Source organism: Arachis stenosperma, chromosome 3 (assembly GCF_014773155.1).
Source record: "Arachis stenosperma cultivar V10309 chromosome 3, arast.V10309.gnm1.PFL2, whole genome shotgun sequence".
In the NCBI taxonomy this organism is placed as follows: Eukaryota; Viridiplantae; Streptophyta; class Magnoliopsida; order Fabales; family Fabaceae; genus Arachis; species Arachis stenosperma.
The window spans coordinates 16,577,506-16,601,659 of NC_080379.1; the positions used below are offsets into that span (position 1 = coordinate 16,577,506).

General features: G+C 33.3%; 1 protein-coding gene across 1 annotated transcript; it reads left to right on the forward strand.

Moving 5' to 3' along the window:
- Nucleotides 1-11,949: 11,949 nt before the first annotated feature.
- LOC130969149 (uncharacterized) lies at nucleotides 11,950-18,662 on the forward strand. The gene is made up of 13 exons (XM_057894758.1): nucleotides 11,950-12,218; nucleotides 12,418-12,739; nucleotides 13,119-13,296; nucleotides 13,383-13,432; nucleotides 13,988-14,080; nucleotides 14,160-14,248; nucleotides 14,775-14,853; nucleotides 15,272-15,354; nucleotides 15,683-15,761; nucleotides 15,876-16,614; nucleotides 16,927-17,001; nucleotides 17,161-17,746; nucleotides 18,044-18,662. Exons 1-13 carry the CDS (start codon nucleotides 12,187-12,189, stop codon nucleotides 18,183-18,185), a joined length of 2,547 nt encoding a protein of 848 aa, XP_057750741.1. The 5' UTR covers nucleotides 11,950-12,186; the 3' UTR covers nucleotides 18,186-18,662.
- The last annotated feature ends 5,492 nt before the right edge of the window (nucleotides 18,663-24,154 follow it).

Genomic DNA, 24,154 nt, shown 5'->3' on the forward strand with positions numbered 1-24,154 from the left:
TACTTGATAATTTCTATACCGGCAAAAATTCACTTATCACATGTCGCACCCTGATCATGACTAAACCTCAACCAGGTCCCCATCCATTGATATAAGTGAACTAATCGACCCCTGTGACCGGTTGCGAACAGGTTTCCTGTATCACGTGTCAGTTGGAGGCTGAGTTGTCAAATGCAAGTGCCACGTGTCAATGAGAATTGTTGTAGGGACTAAATACCCCCTCCCTGTAACTGAAACGTCGTCGTCGCCTGGGGTTCATAATCCCCCCTTTCTCGTACGATTCAAAGGGTTTAGGGTGAGAAAAGATGCGGTGAGTGTGAGGAGAGTTGGAGCAGTCGAATGAGTGCCGATGGAAGCAGTCTGGAATGAGCATCGAGAAGGATGAAGAAGAAATTTGTTCCTTCAGTGTGTAATTGTGGATCCTATGCCATTTTGTTCAAATCTGGCACTTAAAAAATTCAATGAGGCTTTTCTTTGGTTGTTCTTATTTTAAGGTAAATTTTGTGTTTAGGGTTTTGTTTGGTTTGCTGAGTTATTTTGTAATTTTTTGGAGTTTAACAGTGGCATCTTTGATATAGAACAACATACGACATTGTAAATACTTTGCCTGGTTAGATGAGTATATTGCCTATTGTTGTATTGATGAAGTGCCACAAGATGGAATTACACACCCAACAAAAAATATGGAAGACAGAATTGTGAAGATAGAGAAGAAGATGGATGAGGTAAAAAAAGATGAGAAGAACAGTGGTGCTTTTAGCAATTAGAAACTGTTTGGGTTGATTTTGTTGGACATTGTAATAGGAAAGGGATGGAGTCTAGTTACAGCTGTATAATGTTAGTATATATTCGTTAGTGTAAATTTAATGTTTCGTAATGGGTACAATTTGGGAATCCAGTGAAAGATTAGACTATGAAATTGTAATAAACTATGGTCCTGGATTAATAAACATTATTGTGTATTCAGTTATGCATATTTTGTACATTCCATGATTTCTGTATAATTGATTGACAGAATCAAGGTTGAAGGAAACTAAAAACATAGTAATAATGCACATTTACACAAAGATTATATGTAACACCCTACTGCACAGAGCTTTACGCTTAAGTCGTAAAACAGATGTGGTGTGATATTACGATCTCTAAAATTAAATATATACATAATAATAGTTGAAGGAATTTAATATTTGAGGAGCATTGAAAGAAAACTTAAAAAAAATCGTGAAAAGAAAAGCACAACGCTCACGTAACAGAAACTTGCGAACGAAAAAAAGTAAGGACATAAACATATAATAATGTCGGAGTGTCAAAGATAGAGAATATCGAGCTCCGGTTCAACCAGCGAAGCCAAGGCCGGTCGGAAAATATCATATACAATTATATACAACCCATATAATCCAAAATACATAAAGTAAACTCCTAATTCTCCAAAAAGCATCTAAAAGGGACAAAAGTGAAACATATAAAAGGAGAAATCTATACATATATATATATATATACATATACATAAGAACACTCAAAATACAATATCCCAACTCCGCTTGGGACAAAAAACTTCATACGCCTAGCAAGATGCTTCTCGACCTGCATCTGAAAAAGACAATATATGTATAGGATGAGAACCGGATGTTCTCAGTATGGTAATGGTGCCAATATACATAATATATAAGGTCTCGAAAAAGGCAGAGGCAATCCTAGAACTCCGACACTCAAATTTAAAATTTAGAGTTATAATTTATAACCATAAACAAGGTATGTTATCTAAGGGTGTGTTTGGGGTTCACGTTAGAGAAGAAAAAAGTCTGTTTGAGTGTCTTTAACGTCCCATTTTTATGTTTGGCAATTTGTTAAAACTCTGAACCCAGAAGTGCTTTTACCTCTGAATACGTTCACGTTAAGCTAAAATTTCTAGCTTCTGCGTTCACGTTAAAAAAGTTGATTACCGTTGGAAGAATTAGGTGAAAAATTTATTCATTTCTACCATCCCTACCCTCTATTCTCTTCTATGAAATGGATGCAAGTAACCATAACTTTCATAATAGTTCTTCCTTCATTTGTTGTGTATGTTCTTCGTTCTAATTTTTTTTTCTATCAAAATTTTTTAGATTTGTTTCAATCACTGACAAGGTAAAAAATTTAATTTTTTTCTTATTTTTAGTACTCTCTTTCATATTTTGATTTTATATTTTGATTGTATTTTTTTATTTATTTTTTATATTATTTTTTTAGTATTTGGATGTTATTTTTTTAGTGTTCTATTATATTTTATTGTATTTTTTTATTCGTATGACAACTATTGTTGATATAAATTCTTATTTTTATTAATTTTTATAATATTTTTTGTTTATATAATTTTTTTCTATCCTTTATTGTATTATATTTATGTTGTGTATAAAATTTTTTATTTTTTTATTTTATTTTATTCATATGAATTTTATTTACTTCTTATTGTAATTTTTCTTTATTTATATGATACATATTGTTGGTTGTAATTATTATATACTATGTTTGATATGAATTTTTTTTTGTTTTTATTGTACTTCTTACTGTATTTTATTTTCGTTTTTATTATATACTAATTATAAGTAACAAAAGAGTCACAAATAATAAAAATGTATATTCCAAAATGATATAAATTAAAGAGTAATAACAGTACTAAAAAGATTATAGAACATTTTTTTGTTTGACATTATAGAATGTATAGTACGTACTTTCTTTTATAATTTTATTTTTTATTGTATTTATTTTATTTATATGATAAACATTTTTATTATAAAATAAATTAATAAGATCTATTCAAATATCTAAAATAAAATGATAAGATAATATAAAAAATTATTTAAATTGATGTCTCTTTTAGTAATTTTTCATCTAAAAGTGATTTTGAGTAGCATAATCCAAACAACATTTATTTTACTATAATCCATTTTAATATAAAGATTGCCAAACATAAATCACGTTAACATAAACTCACTTTTCATCAAAATTAAGTTTGTAAAATCAATTCTATGCAAACTCCCGTTTGCAAACTGTAATCCAAACACACACTAAGACATTTAGGCTTTAATCCAAATCTAACTTAACCCATGAATTTTCACTTTTCTTTAACCCTCTAAAACTCTAGTGGAACAACCCTCGTCACTCATCCGTCAGACAAGGGGGATCTCAGTTGTACAGATATACAATACAGACAAGGAAAACATAGATAAAATGTAGATACAGCAAGTAGAACATATAGCAAATAAGCATAGATATTCAAATAGGCAAACTCAAGTAATGTAAACTAAAACAAGACAAACAAATGCATATGATGTATGTCTTTCCTACTGGCCGTGAGCTCACATGTCGGTTACTTTGCCAGAACCTAACACACCCGATAGCTAACCCGGATATCGTCTCTCTGACATGCCTCCACACTCTTGGGATATAGTGCCCGTCGTATTTCCTGAGATAAAGTGTTCCCATACTCTTGGGATCCACGCTCTAAGGATATAGTGCCCGCCACACTTATTTGATATAGTGCCTGACACACTTTTTAAGGTAAAGTGCTCCCACACTTTTGTGATATAGTGTCCGTCACACTCTTGGGATATAGTGGCCGACACACTCATGGGATATAGTGTCCGACATACTTTACAAATAGAGAGAAAACATAAACATGCTCATCATCAATCATGCTCGATCATGTCTCATTTATTATATTAATCAATCAAATTATCCTTCATTCATAATAGTCTCAATATTCCGCACTTCCTCAATCAACCAACCCTTCATTATTTCAGTTAACACTTCACAAAATCCTTTCAAATGTCTCCTCCTTCGTATTTAATGGACTCACCCTCATTCTAAGGCCTAAAAGCTTACTAATGGACCTTAAACGAGTATAAAAGAGGTTTTAAAATATAGAGGACTGACTTTACATTCAAAAAATCTCATTTTTGGCTAAAACAAGGGGCTCGCGTATGTGAGACTATGTCCGCATACGCGAGATTTCAAAATAGGAACGAGTGATCGCGTCGCGTGCGTTCTCTCACGTACGCGAGCTTAGAAAATTAGGTTTCGCGTACGCAGGTCTTGCCCTGCATACGCGAGATTGCAAAACAGTGAGCATAGCTCGCGTCATGCGTGTAGGTCGCGTACGCAACACTACCTTTTTTCTCAAAAGCTGTTAAATTTGCAGAAAACTAGATTTTTGCTCCGAACTTCTCACGTGCATAACTTTTTTGTTTTAAATGATTTTTCATCCGTTCTTTGAACGGCATAAACTTCATAAACCTAATTTTTATTTAAATAAAGTTTGATAGAAATTGAGGATCTGGAAGCAGAGTTATGTCTCGGCGAAGTTGGTCAAAAAAATCAAATTTTTATAAAAAATCACCAATCCTCAATTTTAAAAAAGCCTCAATACATAACGCATTATTTCACTGCTATCACAACCCCAATACTCACAAACATTATTCATCATCAATACATAACTCTCATTAATACCTCTAAGCATTCTCAACCTAAACCATACTTAATCATTATTCATTTCAAATGTCATCATCCTAACTCAATATCATCATCATTCATCACACATTCTCATCAACATCATTATTCAATACAAATTATCATCAATCATTTATCATACATTTCAGTCACTCACTCAACAAATTCTAACAACAAGTCACTAATCCTCAACTTTCCATGTCATACAACTTATCCTATAGTCATCTAGCCTAAGTTTCCACGAAGCATTACATGTTATCTATGAGAAACCAAAACTATACCTTGGTTGATTCCTCGATAAAGCCCAAAACACTTCAATTTTACCGTTCTTCAAGCTTCAATGCTTCAAGTCCTCATGAAACGCGAACTCCCAGTCACCAAGACTCAAGTTCCCGCTTTGCAACACCACCAATTTGATCCAAAGACTCACAATATAATCTAATACCAACAATATTACTAAAAATTAACTTAGGACTCATAATTATTAATGATTCACAAAAGTTAGTGATTCTTCACCTTACCAACGGAAATTTGGAACAAGACTCGACAAGTCCACAATGCTAATTTGATCCTAAACACCAAAATCACATAATCTCTCAAAATCACATCCTGAATTTTCGAAATTAGGGATAGAGTGGCTGAGCAAGAAATAGTGAGGTACTTACCAAATTATTTAGTGGACTTTGTAGAGCTCGACGCAGTGGTCGCATAGCCGCAAACGCAATCGGAGCTCTGGATTAAAAATTAAGTGGATTTGAATTTGGAACTAGGGTTTACTATGTTCTTCTCCCCTCTCACTTATGTTTAGCGTGTTTTTCACTGGTGAGGGAGCAAGATGAGCTGAAGCTCATGTATGTTAGTGAGTTGGGTTGGGTATTGGATCCGGTTCAATTGGTTTGGCCCGTTTGGTCCAATTTTAGGCTAAATCCTTTAAAATTAGTGTCAAAATTCATATGTTAATTATTTCTACATCATTAAATTATAAAATTTAACTTTATAATTTCTTTAAATAATAATTAATTTATTGACTAATTATTAATTAATTATCCAATGTTTACATGATATATTATCATTTCACAATTCCAATGTTTACAATATGTAACTCACAAACCATGTGAGGGAAAGTTTTCAAATGGTAACTCACAAAATATGTTAGACAAAGTTTTCAAAGTAAAACTCACAAACTATGTGAGGCAAAGTTTCCAAAAAACATGTCCTTACTTGGTACTAGTTTCCCAAATTCTGGATTAGCAACCCAAAAACAGAAACAACATAAAACACAGATAACCAAATACGATGTCTTATGGTATAACCATCCTAGTTAACTAAGACTGCTTTGGTGGCCTGAAATTTGGTGTTGGAATGAATTTCAATAATTTTGAGGAAGTTCCTCTACTTGCTGCTGCCACTGTTTCTTTGGAGATGGCCTCATTGTTTTTTGGTGTAGCTGTGAGGTGGCCTGAAAGAGACTAGACTGGTAGTGCAGGCTGATTAAGACCATAGTTTAAGGGAGGCTATGGATTCAGAGGACCTGGTGGCCTAAAAGTCTTCTTCTTGGGCCTGAATCTAGGACTTAGCTGGGCTGGTGGTGCATGACTTGGTTGGATTGGTGGTGCAGGTTCAGTTTGAGATTGCTATGCAACAACCTCTATAAGATGTGGTAAGTTCACAAAAAATGAGTTGAACAATAATACAGTAGCCCAAAGTGAATAGCATTTACCACTGGAGAAGCAGACTGAGTGATTGAGATTTTCTCTTGTCCATCTTGTCGAGCATGTGGCCTCTTTAGCATCTTTTTCTTATGCTTCTTAGACTTAGTCTGTTCTAGTTGCAAAAAATAATATGACAAAAAAAGTGAGCATTCATTCTATACCAATCACATTTAACAACACAAACAGTCAAGCATAGCACTAAACCAAAAAAAAAAAAACAAAAAACACAGCATATGTCAGTTCATAGTTCTAACCCTAATTTCTTTTAAAGTAGGCTTAGGCTTCTAAGACTTGGGGTTGTTGTGAGTTTAGTCAGAGGTTTTACCGTAAAAAATAATACATATTTTGGTCATCATTAACTTAGAATTCCATGGAGGAAGAACACAAAGCCAATTTTTCTATACTCCAGTTAACATGAACTGGAGAAGCAGTCACTAGTGCAGGATCAGCATTTGGAGCAACAACCTCATTATTGATCCCATCCTCATTAACTGGTGCACTTTTCAAACATACCTTCTTATGTTTCCTGCTTTTAGGTTGTCAGTTAGGGTTTTTAGGTGCTCCTTTACACATGTTTTGAAATTGTGCCCTTTTTCTCCGTATTTAATGCAGGTAACCTAGAAGGTCATTCTAACTTTGTGGCCATCAGCTAGAGTTGGAGGTGAAACTGATTCATTTCTCCTCTTAGTTGGTTTACCAGCTGGCCTTACAATTTTTGGTGGATCAGCTTTCAATTGGTCAATTGGTTTTCAGTACTCTTCACTATTTACAGGGTTGATACAAATGTCGTATGTCTTCCTTATGGCCTCCATAATGAGAAATGGAGACACAAAATTCTCAGCTGATTTAACTCTCACTCTGGATATTGTTGCAACAGCATGAACACAAGGTACACCTACAGAACATATTGTCTCAAATAAATGGTCTGCATATACATGTTGCAACTAACATATATAAATCTCATACATGTTGCTGACATAGAATACATAATCTAGATTAATTACCTCGATAACTCAAATGTAATATATAAATCAAATATTGGAGATGTGTACACCTAACCTGTGAGCTGCCATAAATTACAAGTGCAGGTGTGATTTTTGAGGTTAACCCCAAGCTTCTGTGAATTTCTGGATACCTCAAATACAACCTTGTCATTGTCACCACGCCATTGAGCATTCCACTTATGGCTTCGTGGCTTAATCCATTTGTCCAACTTCATTTGCTACATTGGTACCAACCTTCCTTTATATGCCCCTAGATTCTTTTATGTGTGGCTACTTTTTTCATAATATGAACCATTAGCTCTTCCCACAATGTCAAAATCGGTTTCTCCATAGCCTCCACTATAACTGCGTTCCAAGACTCACACATGGTGTTTGTCACAGCAGCATTCTTAGGGTAGTGAATAAAAAATGCACTACATCATATGTTAGGTTCAGACTTACTCATGTATTTCCATGCTCCATTACTCACAGTTTTCAACCTATTTGTGGTAGCCTTGAACTGAACTAGAGTTGTGCTCCTTGCGGCTTCCCGAACACACCCCTTTAGTTGTTTATTCCTAAATCTCTATTCACAATTTTTTCACATATGCAGCACGTAGTTCCTATGATATGCATTTGGCATCACCTCTTTGACTGCCCTTACAAGATCCTCTAGAATATTAGATGACAGAATTAAATTAGTACCAAACATATAATAGTGAAAGCTAAATAGTCACTATGTAACATACTTTTTGTTGATCAGACATCAGATGCCATCCAAGAGAGCATGCTTGCTCGAAGTCCTCCTAAAGGCAATTCAGAAACCATTTCTAATTGTCAGTGTTTTCAACCCTGGCTATAGCAAATGCGATGACAAATACATAGTTATTTGCATCTTGTGTTACTGCAAAAAGAAGTTGGCCTCCATAGTATCCCTTCAAAAAACACCCGTCCAACCCGATAAGTGGTCTGCACCCATTCCTAAAGCCTCTTTTACAAGCATCAAAGCTGATGTACACTCTCTGAAACAAGTTTGGCCCTTGTGGTTGGGGTAAAGTGTTCATATGTGTTGTGCTCTCTAGATTGCTCCTGTGTATCTCATTCAAATAGTCCTTCATCTTCCCATATTGTGCTCTTTCATTGCCCATGACAGTCTTTCTAGCCTGTTTCAATTCTCTTGTAATCGTCTTTCCATTCAACTGAATATTGTAATCTTCCTTCATATGATCCATTGTCTCCCTAGGTATCAACTTTGGTTGCATTTTCAGTTGCAATCCCAATTTATCAGCAACCCATTTTCTATCAGCAAGGTTGCTTCCATAATCTTGGCCACATGTGTGCTCACTGTGCGATGTCTTGACCTCAAAAACCTTGGTAACTGAGTTTTTTGACACATAGATCAGTCAAGGACAATCGTCCTTTGCACAAGTTGCTTTAACTCTCCCCAGCTCATTCTTGATATACATGCAATCCCTCCCATCTTGCACAAACACATACTTAAGTGCTTTTTTAAATTGTTCTATAGTTGCAAACTGCATATCTCCAAATATTTTGTCCTCATTAAAATTTGGACCAGTAGGGCCCCTCTCATCAACTGATAAAATAGGAGTCACAAAATCTTCAGACTCATATTCATATACAATCTCACCACCATCAACGACATCCTCACCAGCATCATTTGGAACCTCCTTTTTCCCCACATCTCCAACACTTCTTGGGCTTTTCATATTACCCCCATCTGGCCCAAGACATCCTCCATTACCTTGGCCTTGACCCAACCCTAAATCTCCACTGCTAGTCCCACTTTCTATTTCTCTATTTAGAACATGTTTCATCCTTCTCTTACTAGTATATCTCCTGGAGGCCCTTCTCTTTGCCATAGTCTTAGGTGAGGAAGACTTCCTATTTTTTTCTTTTTTCTTTGTACCTCTACAGACTCCTTACTACTCTCAGTCTCATATCCAGGAGGAGGAGGCTTGTAAGCTTCATCTTCATCACTCTTGTAGGGATCAGATTATGAAGACGATCATTTTGAAGAATCTGTCACCACCAACACATCCTTATCTTCAGAAACCACTTCCTCCACCATAGGATCATCTTCAGTTACAACAGGAATATCCACTCCATGCTCAAAATAAAGGTGGAACTCATTCATATTGTGGCTCATAGTAAAGTCACACATATTGTTTATCTCCTTGTCACCATGGAGCACATGCAGACCATCCTCGAACTCAATAGCAGTTGGATCGTGGCAGTAAATTTGTTTGTATGCCAAGTACCCCAGACCCTTGAACAGTTCCTCAAGGTCCTTCTTGTTTACAAAGTCAACATCCATTGGAGGAAACTTCTCTACCTTTCCGCCTAAGTAACGCAGCTTACCATTAGCTTTTACAAGCTTTCCACCATGGTTAAATACAAGGATTACAAACACAAACATTTGCAACATTTTTAACTCGGATCATTAAAGTTTTACCGTAATGCACAACAACGACATCAAAAATTTCATGACTAAAAACACTACATACAAATTTCATTACTCGGAATACTGACTTCGTTTATCAAAACCTAGCATTACCGAACCCTAATTAAAAATAGTGTTTATTCGTTAACCACTTTATCCATTACTCATACTGATCAAAACGAACAGGAAGCAGTTCATTCCTCATAAACATGCATGGAAAACAATTTCATTCTCAACTAACATAATGTGAAAACAAAAAAATAGAACTAACCTTTCACTGCCGTGTCACGCAATCGAGTCTAAACCTTCCACACATTTGTCGCATACTTGTTACCAGATTTTCGTTCTAGCGTCGTGCAAAGGTTTTGGAGGGAAACAATGGTGGGAGATGAAGTGTTAAGGCTTTTTTATGAATGAGTGACATGAAGAAGGAGATTAAAATAAATGTATTATGAAAGAAAGGGGAGATTATGAACCACACGCGACGACGACGTTTTAGTTGCAGAGAGAGGGTATTTAGTCTCTACAACAATTTTTAGTACCACATGACACTTACAGTTAATAACTCAGTCTCTAACTAACACGTCATACAAATAATTTGTTCGTAATCAATCACAGAAATCGATCGGTTCACTTATATCGATAGATGGAGACTTGATTGAGATTTAATGATGATCAAGCTATAATATATTCCCTTGACAAGTGGTCAAGACAAAAAAAAGTATTTACTATTTTTTTTTTAATTTTGACCAGGAGTGTTTTTATCTAAATCTTATGTACAATTTCAATATATCAAATGGATTGTTTCTTATGCATTTAGGGTCATAATTCCTTTACAGATTCAATTAATATATAATTGGTACAAATGAATAAAAAAATTCACACCACTATAAATGTTTTAACAATTCTATTAACCTTATCGGGCCATGTGTATTCATCTACGTAATTTATGTAATTTTTATTGTGGTTCATGATTTAGTTATTTGTAAGGGTAAACGTGGATTGAATCAGATTTAATATTCATAGTTTTAAGTTTGGATAGTTGGATTTAATTTTATCTAATTTACACATTTACGGATCAGATCAGATTGAATATCAAATATATTCGTAAAACATAAAAATATTTTTAAGAGATTATTTTTATTAAAAAAATATTAATAAAATTTATTTTTTTATTCTTTTAAATATGTTTACGCTTAAAATAATATTAAACATACTTTTCTTAATAATAAATTAAAATAATATAACTTATATGATAATTATTAATTGAAATAAAACATAAAAAAATATTTACTTATTTATTTTTTTATTTTTGCGGATACGCGGATATGCAGAGATACATGCACAAAATCTGCAATCCAATTCTATTAGTGTGCGGATCGGATCCAATAACTTTGTAGATCAGATTCATATCTGCAATTTTTGGATTAGATTTGGATAAATACGGCGGATATATAGATCAAATCTAATCCATAAACACTTTAGTTGCTTGAGTTGGTTCGTTTATATTTTTTTTTCATGTTTGAACAAAAAAGCTAAATACACCCTTAGTAGAGCAAACACGGGCAAAACACATATAAAAGAAAAAAAGAAAATGCAAAATAATAATTCTAAAGCTTGGTTTGATAAATTTTTTTAAAAAAGTGTTTGTGCTTTTCAAACTCAATCAATTAAAAGAATAAATTTTATTACATGCTTTAAAAAAGTTCTCAAAATGATATGAATGCAAATAAAAAGTTGAAAAAATATAGGTTAATATTCAGGTTTTTTCTCTTTTTTGTTTTTTAAATTGAATAAGCTATATTTTTCACGTTTTTGAATTCAATTTAGGAAAAATTAGTGCCAAGGACGATTAAAAGATTTTAATTAATAAAAATGATTAATCATATCAAAATTATTAAAAAATAAAATATATTATACTTAAAAGCACAGAGAAGGAGAAAATATAGAGCAAGAAACATAGAGGAGAGAAAACAATAATAAGATGATTTTATCATTTTAAATCTTATTTATTAGTCTTTTTTTTAGTATAATATCTATGAGGTCTTTTTCAATAATTTTAATATGATTGATTTTTTTTATTAATTAAAGTCTCTTAATGGTCTTTGGCACTAATTTTCCCCAAACAATTCTTCTTTATTTTTGTGTTTTTGGTTCCCAAAAATAAATCCACAACAGAAATCCCAAAAAAGTCCATGGCATAAGAAAAAGCCCAAAATCTAATGGACTTTTGTAAGTCAGGGTGCATCCAATTGAATTCTCCCTCTCCTCCTATTTCATCTTTCGTTCCATCTTTCTCTTTCTCTGTCTCTCTTTCTCTCTCTCAAATACGCATTGTTACAGCACTTCACCCTCTCAATCCCCACCCCTCTTTATTATTATTTTTTTCTTTTTTTCAAATTTCCCAACCCTCTTTTATTTTCCCCTTATAAAATAATATTTATTTTATTTTAATAAAAAGAAGGACGTAAAATTCAGGGGTTTTGTGGGGTGAACGATCCCCTAAGCACGAAAAAATTGAAATCTAAATCCACCAAAGCATATGGCATTTCACGTAGCTTGCCCAATTACATGGTATTCTTATTCTAACTGTCTCTTTTTTTTCTTCTTTTTTTCTTTTTTCTTTCTTTTATTTTCTCTTATATTATATTTTCCCTCGCAATTTCAACTACGATATACTCAGAAACTAACTACATATCTATCGTTTGTTTTCTTTTCTCTTCGCTCTCTTCGTTTTTTTTCTTTTTTTCTGGTTTTCCGGTGGTTTTTGCAGTCGTAGAATCTGCTTCTGCGCCTTAGGGTTTCCGCGAGCTCTTCATGGAACTGAAGCTTCCAATGGCTTCCTCAACGACGTTGCCGCGCTCGGCGAATTCCTCTCCGACAATCGAAAGGACACGGCCACCGTCAAGGTTGCAGTTCCCAAGGTCGTACCGCCTCCTCCGCCACCGAATCCTACGCCGGATGGAGGAGTACCTGCCGCGGAAGAGGAGTCCGCATCGATGAAGGCAAAGCGCGTGGCACTGCAGCGGAAGGGCGCCGCCGCCATGATCGCCGCCGAGGAATACGCTCGCCGGTTGGAGTCCGGTGATGTTGCGGTGAGGCTTCTTCTTCTTCTTGCGAGGAGTCCGCCAATCAGTGTTTTACTGTTTGGTATTTTTTCTTTTTTTTTTTTTTGGTTGAGAAATTGCGTGTGTATCATGGAACTCAGGTAGTCTAGGTTTCTGAGTTAATTGGTATGTGTGCTTTCGTTGACTAATTTGGTGGCATGGTGTTGCTTCAAATCTTGAGCTGAGCGCTTGAACCATAGGTTGGAAAACGAGTTGAGGATTATTCATGTTTATTTTTTATGTGCTGCTGTATTGGATGTTAGAGTAATATTATTGTGTGAGGGTATTTTTTCCCTCGTTGTATTCTGCATTACATGATCAAGTGAAGTTGGTTTGTGAGTTTGGTACTATTGGCTTATATGAACAGGATGCACCTGGAAATCCTGTTGGAGAAGAACAGGGCCAAGCTAATGCCAAAGTCTTTTGTCGAATGTGTAATCGTGTTGAAAACGAAGGAAGTGAGAGAGCAAAGAAGATGCTATCGTGTAAGAGTTGTAACAAGAAGTATCATAGGAACTGCTTGAGAAGTTGGGCACAAAATAGAGGTAAAGGAAGTATGTTTGTTTTCCTATATAATATATAGTGTGGTTTAAGTGCCATATCTTTACGTTAGTTGGGTCTTTTTCTGCAGATTTATTTCATTGGAGCTCATGGACCTGCAGGGCTTGCCGAATTTGTGAGGTAGGTATTGGGTGGATAGGATGGTGTGTGATAGTATTGAGCTTACATAGAATAGTTTCTTGAATCCTCTTGGGAAAATGATTACCGGCCCTCTTAATTGATTATACTCTCAATATAGCTCTTTTATTTCATAAAACTATCTCCATATTAACCTCTTCACTCTCTAGAACAAAAAAGATTGTTATATCACTAGGGATTATATCTCATTTAGTTGCTTGATTATGTTTTTTTGGGTACCCAATGCCTCAGAACACATTGCTTGTCTTATTAGTTATTTTTATGGTATTGGATAGGAGATGGACATGCATGTTCAATTTAAAAATTAAACGACAATAAGACATTTGTTTGATTATTACATAGTGTGAAACTCTTTTTCTCTTTTTCTGTTGTAATAAAGAAAAGTTATATTTTATACCAGCTATATCACATGCTTGGGGATGTCTGACTTCATTCAATATTCTAAAAGTATTTACACTCATTATATATGATGAATTTGTATGCTTTTGGCTGTTGTTAGAGATATCTATGTCTTATCCGTTATTGGCTTCCATCTAGGCTTGCAGAAGGACAGGTGATCCAAGTAAGTTCATGTTTTGCAAAAGGTGTGATGGTGCTTACCATTGTTATTGTCTGCAACCTCCTCATAAGGTAGGATCTCTATCACTTGGTAGCGTGTATAATATTGATTTTCAACATACTATTTCATTTACAATTATTTGTAATGCAGAATGTTAGTACTGGGCCATATTTGTGCCCAAAACACACAAGGTGTCACAGTTGTGGATCCAATGTTCCTGGAAATGGACTGAGTGTGAGGTATGATTCCAGAGTGTTTGTATCCTAAACATTGTTTCCAGTGTTTATTTTATTGGATGAATTATATTTGCATGTTTCATCATATTATGCCTTATATGTTTTTTGTTAGATGTTATGCAACTTTTATGTCTATTTAATTGTGAGGCCCTTATGATAGAAAGTGCCATGTAATAGTGTTTTACTTTTCCTGTTGAATAGATTTCGAAATTGTAGAGAATTTCACAATTGCTTGTCCCCACTACCAAAACAAAAAGCACAAAAGAAAAGGGTTCAATTATAATTCTGTTTAACAAAATTAAAGATTATAAATATCTTTTTGATAATTCATCTCTCCCTTCTGTTAAGCATGCATTGGATTATGGATTGTCCGTACTGAATGTATACCACCAATATGTCAAATTGGCTAGTTAAAAATAGTTTAATTTTTACTTATTACATGATATTTAATTCCTTCCCTGCGCTTGCTGATTGAGTAATCTTAATTAGACAGACTTACCTTTTCCTATTTTCCAAATAAATTATATAGGTGGTTTCTAGGGTACACCTGCTGTGATGCATGCGGAAGATTGTTTGTGAAAGGCAACTACTGTCCAGTCTGTTTGAAGGTGCCAGTCTTTTCCCTTTATGTTCTTCTAGGGCATTGTTAGTAAAGCAGGACAATATTGGAGCAAGCTTGTAGAATGATTATAAAGGAAATTATTTGATGTATTTCTAATGTTAGAAGGAATTTATATGCAGATTTTATATTTTATTTAGGATTTTTTTTATCTTTGAATATAGTTGAAGGATATAAAAATGTATCCCCCTCCAACCCCCCCTTTTCCTCCTCCCAACACCAAAATAATAGAAATGTTATCTGCATCTGTCGTACAGGATTGTATAGGATCCCAAGATCTTGTCTTCTCAAGTATTATGTTTTGCTAGCTGCTAGCATGCATATTATCCTCAGCTATTTTATTTTTTTTCTCAGGTGTTGGATTCTGAAGGAAATCTGAGATTCATTGTGTATGTCTTATTTTGCAGGTTTACAGAGATTCAGAATCAACACCAATGGTTTGCTGTGATATTTGCCAGCGTTGGGTGCATTGTCACTGTGATAATATTAGGTTAGTTAGTTTACCTTTTGCATTTCGAAGGTGAACTGCTTTCATTTGCAACCAAGAGTATATATGTTGATTAGCATTCCATTTTTTGTGTCATTTCCATTGTGAACTTCATGATTCTATTTCCTTTTATTGCCTCGTTGATTAATATTTTGAGTTTATTCTGTGATATTTGGAATCTATTGTCATTTTTTTTTACTTGTTTTTCTTGAGAGATTGTTGACTCTCGACATTGTATTCACATAGCCACTAATTTTGACCTTGAGGTTAGTCATCATTTTTCCCTGTTTAAAGTTTGCTTATTTCATGTTTTGTTTTTTGTTTTTGACAGTGATGAGAAATATCACCAATTTCAAGTGGATCGGAATTTGCAGTATAAATGTCCTACTTGTCGTGGGGAATGTTATCAGGTATGGATCATGCCTTCAATATCAGAAACCATGTAACAAGCCTCTTGATATTAGTCTCTGTTGATTTTGTTCGTTGTACCATGCTGTATGTATTTGTTTATGTGTATGCTCCAGATCAAGGGACTTGAGGATGCAGTTCAAGAGCTTTGGAAGAGAAGAAATATTGCTGATAGAGATTTAATTGCCAGCTTGAGGGCTGCAGCTGGTTTGCCAACTCAGGAAGAAATATTTTCTATTTCACCATTTTCAGATGATGAGGATAGCGAGCCTTTGAAATTAAAGAGTGAATCTGGCCGTTCCTTTAAATTCTCTTTAAAGAACTTGTCGAATAACTCACCCAAGAAGTTTAAGGATTATATAAAGAAATCTTCAAACAAAAATTCTAAGAAAAAGGACTCTCAGTCGGTTATGACTAATAAACCAGACATGCACTATAGTTTTGAAGGACAAAGCGATGTAAAATCTTTACATAGCTTGGATGATGATAAGAATGATGATATACAATCCCAAAGAAATGAAGGTCCTGATGTTTATTCATCCCCTGCTGCTGGAAGCCTGAGCCAAACTGAAGTATCTTGTCCTATCAACAAGACAGGGATTTTGAAACATAAGTTTGTTGATGAGGTGATGGTTAGTGATGAAGAGAGGAAGCCCAGAGTTTTCCGAATCAAAAATAATAAGGCACATATACTGAATAGTGAAGATGAGAGTGGAAAAGATGGTGATAAGGCTGAGAGTGTCAAAGGTAAGAAGTTGGTCATTAATTTGGGTGCACGGAAGATTAATGTAGCTAATTCTCCCCGCTCTGATACTTCAAGCTGCCAAAGGGATCAAGATCTGGTTACTGTTAATGGTATACATCTCAATCATGTCTTATTTATTTATTTGATTGATTGTTTGTATTTCTGTCTCCCTACTTACGATGTATTAACTTGTGAAATTGGGGTTGTGGTACTTGTTATTTGAAATTGTGTTTGGCTGATTTCTTAATCAATGTCACCCTTTCCTCCCCAGAAAATCATTGATATATATTAGGGAAGAGATATGTATACAGTTATTAACAGTGATTGCATTGTGTGCTCTTTTGGTCTTGAATAGTTTGAAGCTCTCTTTTTCCTTCTTTTTCTTTGTTTTGTGACTTCTCCTGTTCAAATTTTCTTCTCAGGAAGTGAAGATATAAGCCAAGTAAGGAAAGGATTTGCATCAGATAGACATGATGGAGCCGCTAGACGTGTTGATGGTAAAGATAGTGTTGCCTGCTCTTCTTCTATCCCTGAAGTCCATAATATTTTTGCTATTACCTTCCACTGTACTAAGTATTAGCATATGAGTTTTGAAGATATTTCTAGTATTAACTAAAGTTTCTAGGAATAGTAATTGAGGTTCATGTGACTTACAGGAAGCAATGTTGACTCTGGCCAATCAAAACATTTAAAGGTTTCAGGTAGAGAAGAAAATTTCATTAAACTGGGGAAATTGAAGCCAGAAGTTCAGAAATTCACTCTACCATCTGGTAGAGGTGAGGTTCCTTTAGATCAAACTCGCATCTTGCAGGGAAAACGTGGTACTGATGCAAACGTGGAAGCAACACCAAGAGGTGAAAGAACATATCATCGGAGGCCGAAAGAAGGCATTTCTGATGCATATGATGGGACAGATAACAATCATAATCAAACACCTTCACATTCTTTGCCAAAAGATTCTAAACCACTACTCAGATTTAAATTCAAGAAACCTAGTGTAGAAAGTAAAAATTCTATTATTCAAGAGGAAGAAAAGACTACAATCAAGGGCCAGAGGTCAAAAAGGAAGAGACCTTCACCTTTCAAGGAGAAAGCATCATTTAATGAGGCTGGAGATGTAAATCAATCACAGACGGGAAATCTAATGGATGAAATCATGGATGCTAACTGGATATTGATGAAGTTGGGCAATGATGCAATTGGTAAAAGAGTTGAAGTTCATCACACATCGGACAATTCTTGGTTAGTAAATAACTAATATTAAATAATGGCATGCCAGCGAAAATGATGCATACTTTTGTACCAGCCCGTGAAGTTCTCTTCTACTTTGTGTCTAATTAGTTTATCTTTCATATCTGAACACTTTTATCTACTATTTATCTGATTACTGGCTCACTGAATGGATGAAACTTGGACTATCTTTGTCCATACTGATTTAATTTGATTTCATCGACAGTTCAACGCATTTCTTTCTCATGAGGCATTGACTTTGTAATAGGCTACAGTCTACATTTTCTTACCTTCTGCATGTTTGTATAGGCATAAGGGAGAGGTTACTGATATAGTTGAAGGCTCATCGAAATTGTATGTTACCTTAGATGATGGGAAGATCAAGACCGTGGAACTCAGGAAGCAGGGAGTTCGCTTTGTTTCTCAAAAGCAGAAAAGGTCAAAGACATGATCACAAATCTTTATCAACTATTAGTGATCCTCTTATGTGGCGGTGTTCCTTTAACTTGAAGATTATTTCATCTGTGAGGCCTCTACTTATTGAATTTGTATTGCTAGTCTCTTTCAATGATGCTGATCTTTGGGTGAAGCATTCTCCGATTGGAGCTAATTTTCAGATTTTTTTAGCCAGAATTTAGCTTACCTGCCCCTTCCCTTCTCTGGGTCGCAGGTTGTTCCTGCCTTTCTGGGCAAATTAATTTTTTTTTCTTCTCCGAGTTGAGATGTACCAATTTCACAAAGTAGTTCTGTATCGTGATGTATAGGTTACCCATTCCTTTAGAATAGTAGGGCAACTTAGAGCCCGAGAAGTACTAGATGTAATGATGTATTACTTGATTAGGGCTACTAATAGTATTTGGATTGCAGGCTTCATGATATGAATTTATTTTCTCGAATGCTGAAATTCAAATTATCGTCATTTTCTTAAGGTACTTGGTAGATTTTGGTGGTTGGGACTTGTGCTAAAAGATTTTGTTCGGAACCCACAAGAATAAGCAGGAACTACAGATTGATGTTGGTATTTTACTTAAAAAGTTTTTACTTGTAACTTAAAATAGATTTTTAGATCACCAAGTTAGCCTCTTGTATACTAGTCAACAAATGTGTGTATAATATCAAATCTAATTCTTTAAACTATAGAATGAATGATCAAATTGGTATAAAGAATATCAATAGTCTTAGTTTCAATTTTTGCACAATTCACGGTTTAAACTTTTCTGTAGTTAATGTAATTTTTTTATATATTTAATTTATATTATAACCACTTTAGATTACTCAAGAGTGTATTTGGTTATTGTCTTAAACAAATAGAGATATAGAGTTATAGATATATGAACACAAAGATACACAAATTTTATAACAAATATGACAAGAGTAATTTTGAAATTTAAAAAATATTCAGGTATCCTTAGTTAAGTTTAGTATTTTAAATTTTAAAATATTCAAATTTTTAACAGAATATTCTGTTATTTCATATAATTTTATAATGTTAGTGACTTAATTAAAAAAAATAAACAGATAAGAGGATTCAATAATATATATATATTATATTCAATTAAAAATTCAATGAAATTATAAAAACCTTCAGAACAATTAAACTTTTTTATTTATGTTGTTCACACCCCAACTTCTAATTCAGCCACCACCACCGCCACTTCTGCGGCAGTTGTCGCAGACCACCAAGCACCATTACGCAATATTCATCATGTAAGAAGTTTAACGCCTCACTTGTCCTTTGTTTTTTTTTTTATTTCATTATTAACTAGATTAATACCGGCACAAAGAGCTAAATTAATTATATTATATGGTATAAATTTAAAATGCTATATATATTGCTTAAAAATATGTTAGATCATATGTAAATTAATATTAAACTTAGAAATTAATTTGTAAAAAATATTATACAATATATTTATTTAATTTGGTAATTTATATATGATTTAATAATATTATTATTCAACAAAAAAAATATAAAAAAATATATCATTTTAATATAGATAATAATTATGCTTAATCAATTATTTTGTAATTTAATTGAATAATAATATGAATTAAATTTAATTAATTAAAAAGTTTAAAATTTTGTTTAGTAGCATATTAAAATTAATTTAAATTTTATAATGACAATTTAAAATAAAAAATTAACTCAAAATTTAATCATTATAAAAAATAAAATTATACATAAATTAGACTATATGTAATAAAAATATTCAATTGTAATTTATTCATCTGATTTCATATAATTATTTTTTTTAAATAGTTACTTTTGTTGATTTTATTCTTTTTTTAATGTTATATTTAAATACTTTGGTACAATAATAAAATTATTAGATAAAATACAAGTATGAATATTATTAATATTTTGATAATTAAAAACGATATTCAATTTTCTAATTTAATTTTTCATAAATCATGACAACATGAATTTTCAACAATATTATGACAATTAAATAATATTAAGAAAATATAAATTATTGAAAAAAAAGTGATATATAGAGGACAAAAATATTATATAACTTATGAATACAATTATACAAAGAAATAAAAAATTAATTAATACAATCATGAAGAGGGAAAAAGAGGGAGAAAGAGAAAAGTAAGAAATTATGTGAGAGGAGAAAAAAAATGTGTGAAGTGAATATGAATAAAGCTCTACATTCAAGTAAAATACTTAACCAATTCTAACCAAGTTGTTATAACAACTTTTCAAATCACGCGCTTTCTTTAAATACTTCTCCTCCTCCTCGTCTTTCTTCTTCTTTTTCCAAATTCGCGCAGGTTCTTCTTCTTCTTCCCTTCTTCTCATCCTCTTTCTTCTTCTTCTTCTTTCAAATTCGCACACGCAAATTCTTCTTACCAATAATACCAACATTTTGCGAACATCTTTATTAGTTCTGATTTGTTCTGCTACTATCAATAAATAATTTCGATTTATTTTTTAATTTATTTTGGTTCATTTGTGTGTTAATTGGGGTACACTTAATGCTGCTGATAAGTATTGACCAAATTTTTTATTCCTTAAGTAATTTCGGTTTATTTCTTAGTTTAATTGAGATTCATTTGGATTCAGAAATTAATTTGATGTATTTTTGTTAGTGATTTGGGTCTTTTTTAGCAAAAAAATGAAATTATTTATTATCACTTTGTTCAATTGTATTAGATTTCATTCCATTCCATTTCATTTGTCTTGAAAGTCATTTCAATCATTGGTACAAATTATTCATCGATAATACACCTGGACTGCAATGAACCAAAAATATTATTAAAGCAAAACAATTGATAATACCAAATAAACCGAATATTTGTCTATTCTACAAATTCGAATTCAGAAACACCTATATTTAAAATGAACAAAAAATATTATCAAAACAAAATCATTGTATAATACTAAATGAACCAAATATTTGTCTATTATATACATTCGAATTCAGAAACACATGTGTCTAGAATAAACCGAAAATATTGTCAAAGCGAAACCACTGTGTATTACTAAATGAACCGAACATTGTCAATTATATAAATAAATTCAATTCAAAATGTTGGAGTTATTGGTGATTACGATAACAAAAGAGAAGAAGAAGAAGAACCTATGTGCACGAATTTGAAAGAAGAATGAGGAGGAGAAAACGGAGAAATAGAAGGAGAAGACGAAGACGAAGAAGTTGTGTTATTGAAAGGTGCGTGTGATACACACCGGTGTGATGAGAGTTAATTTTGTTGAGTTTGGGCCAAATTAGTTGGATTTAGTTGTCAAAAATACTTAGATGTATCGCTGAATCGATTGATTTATATAGTAAATATAAGGATGAGTAATGAATATGAAAAGAGAAGATAAGGAATTAGATTTTAATTAAATTTATACCTATTAAAAATTAAATATTAATATTAAAAGTAATAATATAATTTAAATAAAAATAAAAAATAAAAGAATATAAAAAAATAAAGTTAAAAAAATGCTATAACAATATATAAAGATAAATTATTATAAAAAAAATTAAAATTTTATAAAATTTTATAACATAATATAAAAATAAAAAATTATGCTCAAATTATATGAATTAATTACTTAAAATGACTGTGACATCGTGATAAAAATCTTGAAGGCTAACAATAAATTACCTTTATCTTTGTTTTAATATTTTACTAATGGTTTATTAGCATTAATTAGGATTAAGTACGATTTTGGTTCCTAACATAAGGACAAAAAATTTATTTCGTCTTCGACCTTTTTTTTTTAACAAAATGGTCTCAAAGGTTCTAGTTTGTTTTAAAATCATCCCTCAGGTTGTTAGCGTCCGTTACAACCGTTTTAACGGATAATGATAATATTAATAAATATGAATAATAATAAAAATAATAAAGAAAAGAATAAATATATAAATGATGAAAGTGAATAAAGGTGCAGTGCCTGGGGTGTTCAATGGCAGCGTCTTCTGCTGAAGCTCAACGGAGAGCAGCAGCGTTAGGGTTCAAGAGACAGCGTCCATGGCTTCCCAAAGTTCAAGAGCTTCACGATTTCGTTCACTTGCGAAGGAGTTGCTCTGCGGACTGATGAATGGATTTTTGACGGTTTAGAATTTCACTAATGAAATCTCGTTGTAAAGTATAGTTTCTAAACCAAACAATAATCCTTTCATACAAAAAGTTGTTTGTCACTAGTACAAACCCCTAAAATTTATAAACCGAAGTATTGGACCTCGGGTCGTTCTCCCTAGGAATTACAATAAAGTGTCTTGTTATTGGTTGTGAGTTATTTGCGGTTTTTAAGATTTTGGACAAGAAATATAAATGGCAAAGGAAATAAACTAACAACTAACAAAGCTCTTGGCAAGATATGAGAACTAGAAGTCCTATCCTAATTATCCTCCTCAATTGTGATAGCAAATTGTCCATTGCTCCCACTTAGTTAACCTCTAACCATGGAGGAAAGTCAAGTGGATGAATCAATTTGATTCCTCAAGTCATAATCAACTCCTAAAGGAAAGACTAGCTTTAGAGGCATTCAAATTAATTAGCAACTTCTAATTATCAATCAACAAAGGAATTAGATAACTCAAGAGTCACTAATTACTCTACCTAGGCCAAGAGAAACAAAACCTACACTAAAATCCCACCAAGCATTTTATCAAACACTTGGAAGGCACAAAAAGAAAGCATAGTAAATCAACAATAAGAATGGAATCTAAACAACAATTATTGAAATGAATTAACAACAACAATCAAGGAAATCACAATTAACATGAATTACCTCAAATTGCATTATTGAAAGAAAACAAATGAACAACAATCTATCCAAAACAAAATGAAGAATTACAATTAGTAAAGCACATAACTAGAAAGAGGAAGAAGAGAAGATTAAGACTTGATAAAGGAGAGGTGAATTAATGCATGAATTAAACCTAGATCTAAGAAGAGAGATTAACCTAAACCTAATGGTAACTAACTTCCTCATCCCTCTTCAATCCTTGGCTTAAATAGCATCAGAAATGAGTTGGATTGGGCCCACAAGACTTGTAAATTCGCTAGCCACGAGTTTGCATGAAGTGATCACGTGCACCAACGGCGCGTGCGCGTACAGTGCGCGTACGCATCCTTATACGTATAGCAACTATGGCAAATCTTATATCGTTTCGAAGCCCCGGATGTTAGCTTTTCAACCCAACTGAAACCGTATCATTTGGATCTCTGTAACTCAAGTTATGATCAATTAAGTGCGAAGAGGTCGGCATGACAGCTTTTTCGTTTCCTTTATTTCTCCATGAGTTCTCCATTTCTACATGCTTTTTCTTCATTCCCTTGGTCCAATCCTTGCCTCCTAAATCTGAAATCACTTAGCAAATATATCAAGGCATCTAATAGAATCAAGGAGAATTAGATTTAGCTATTTTAAGTCCTAAAAAGCATGTTTTCACTCTTAAGCACAATTAAGGGAGAAGTTATAAAACCATGCTATTTCATTGAATAAATGTGGGTAAAAGGTCATAAAATCCCTTAAATGAAGCATAAGACAAACCCTACAAATGGGGTTTATCACGGACATGGCGAGAGGCTGATTCTGTGAACTTCATCCACGAAGGATAACCCGAGACAAAGATTCTGGGGAAGCGTATACTATGAGGTACAGTGTTGTTCCTCTTTTGTGATTCTGGGTCTGAGAATTTGGGGGTTTTTGATACCACAATGTGGCTTCTATCAGGTACAGGATGGCTGTGGTTTCTTCCGATGGGTAGATCCGGAACCTGGAGGTGCTCAGCAGAAGCTTGAGATTGCAAGAACCAGGAGGAAGATTACAAAATTAAAAGCAAGATTGAAGGAGGTGGAAACGAAGCTTAAGATTGTTGGTGCTTTATGTATTGCTGGTTGGGTTGGATTTTTGTTTTTATTGCTGCAGAATCAATATAAGTTAAAGCATCCATATGG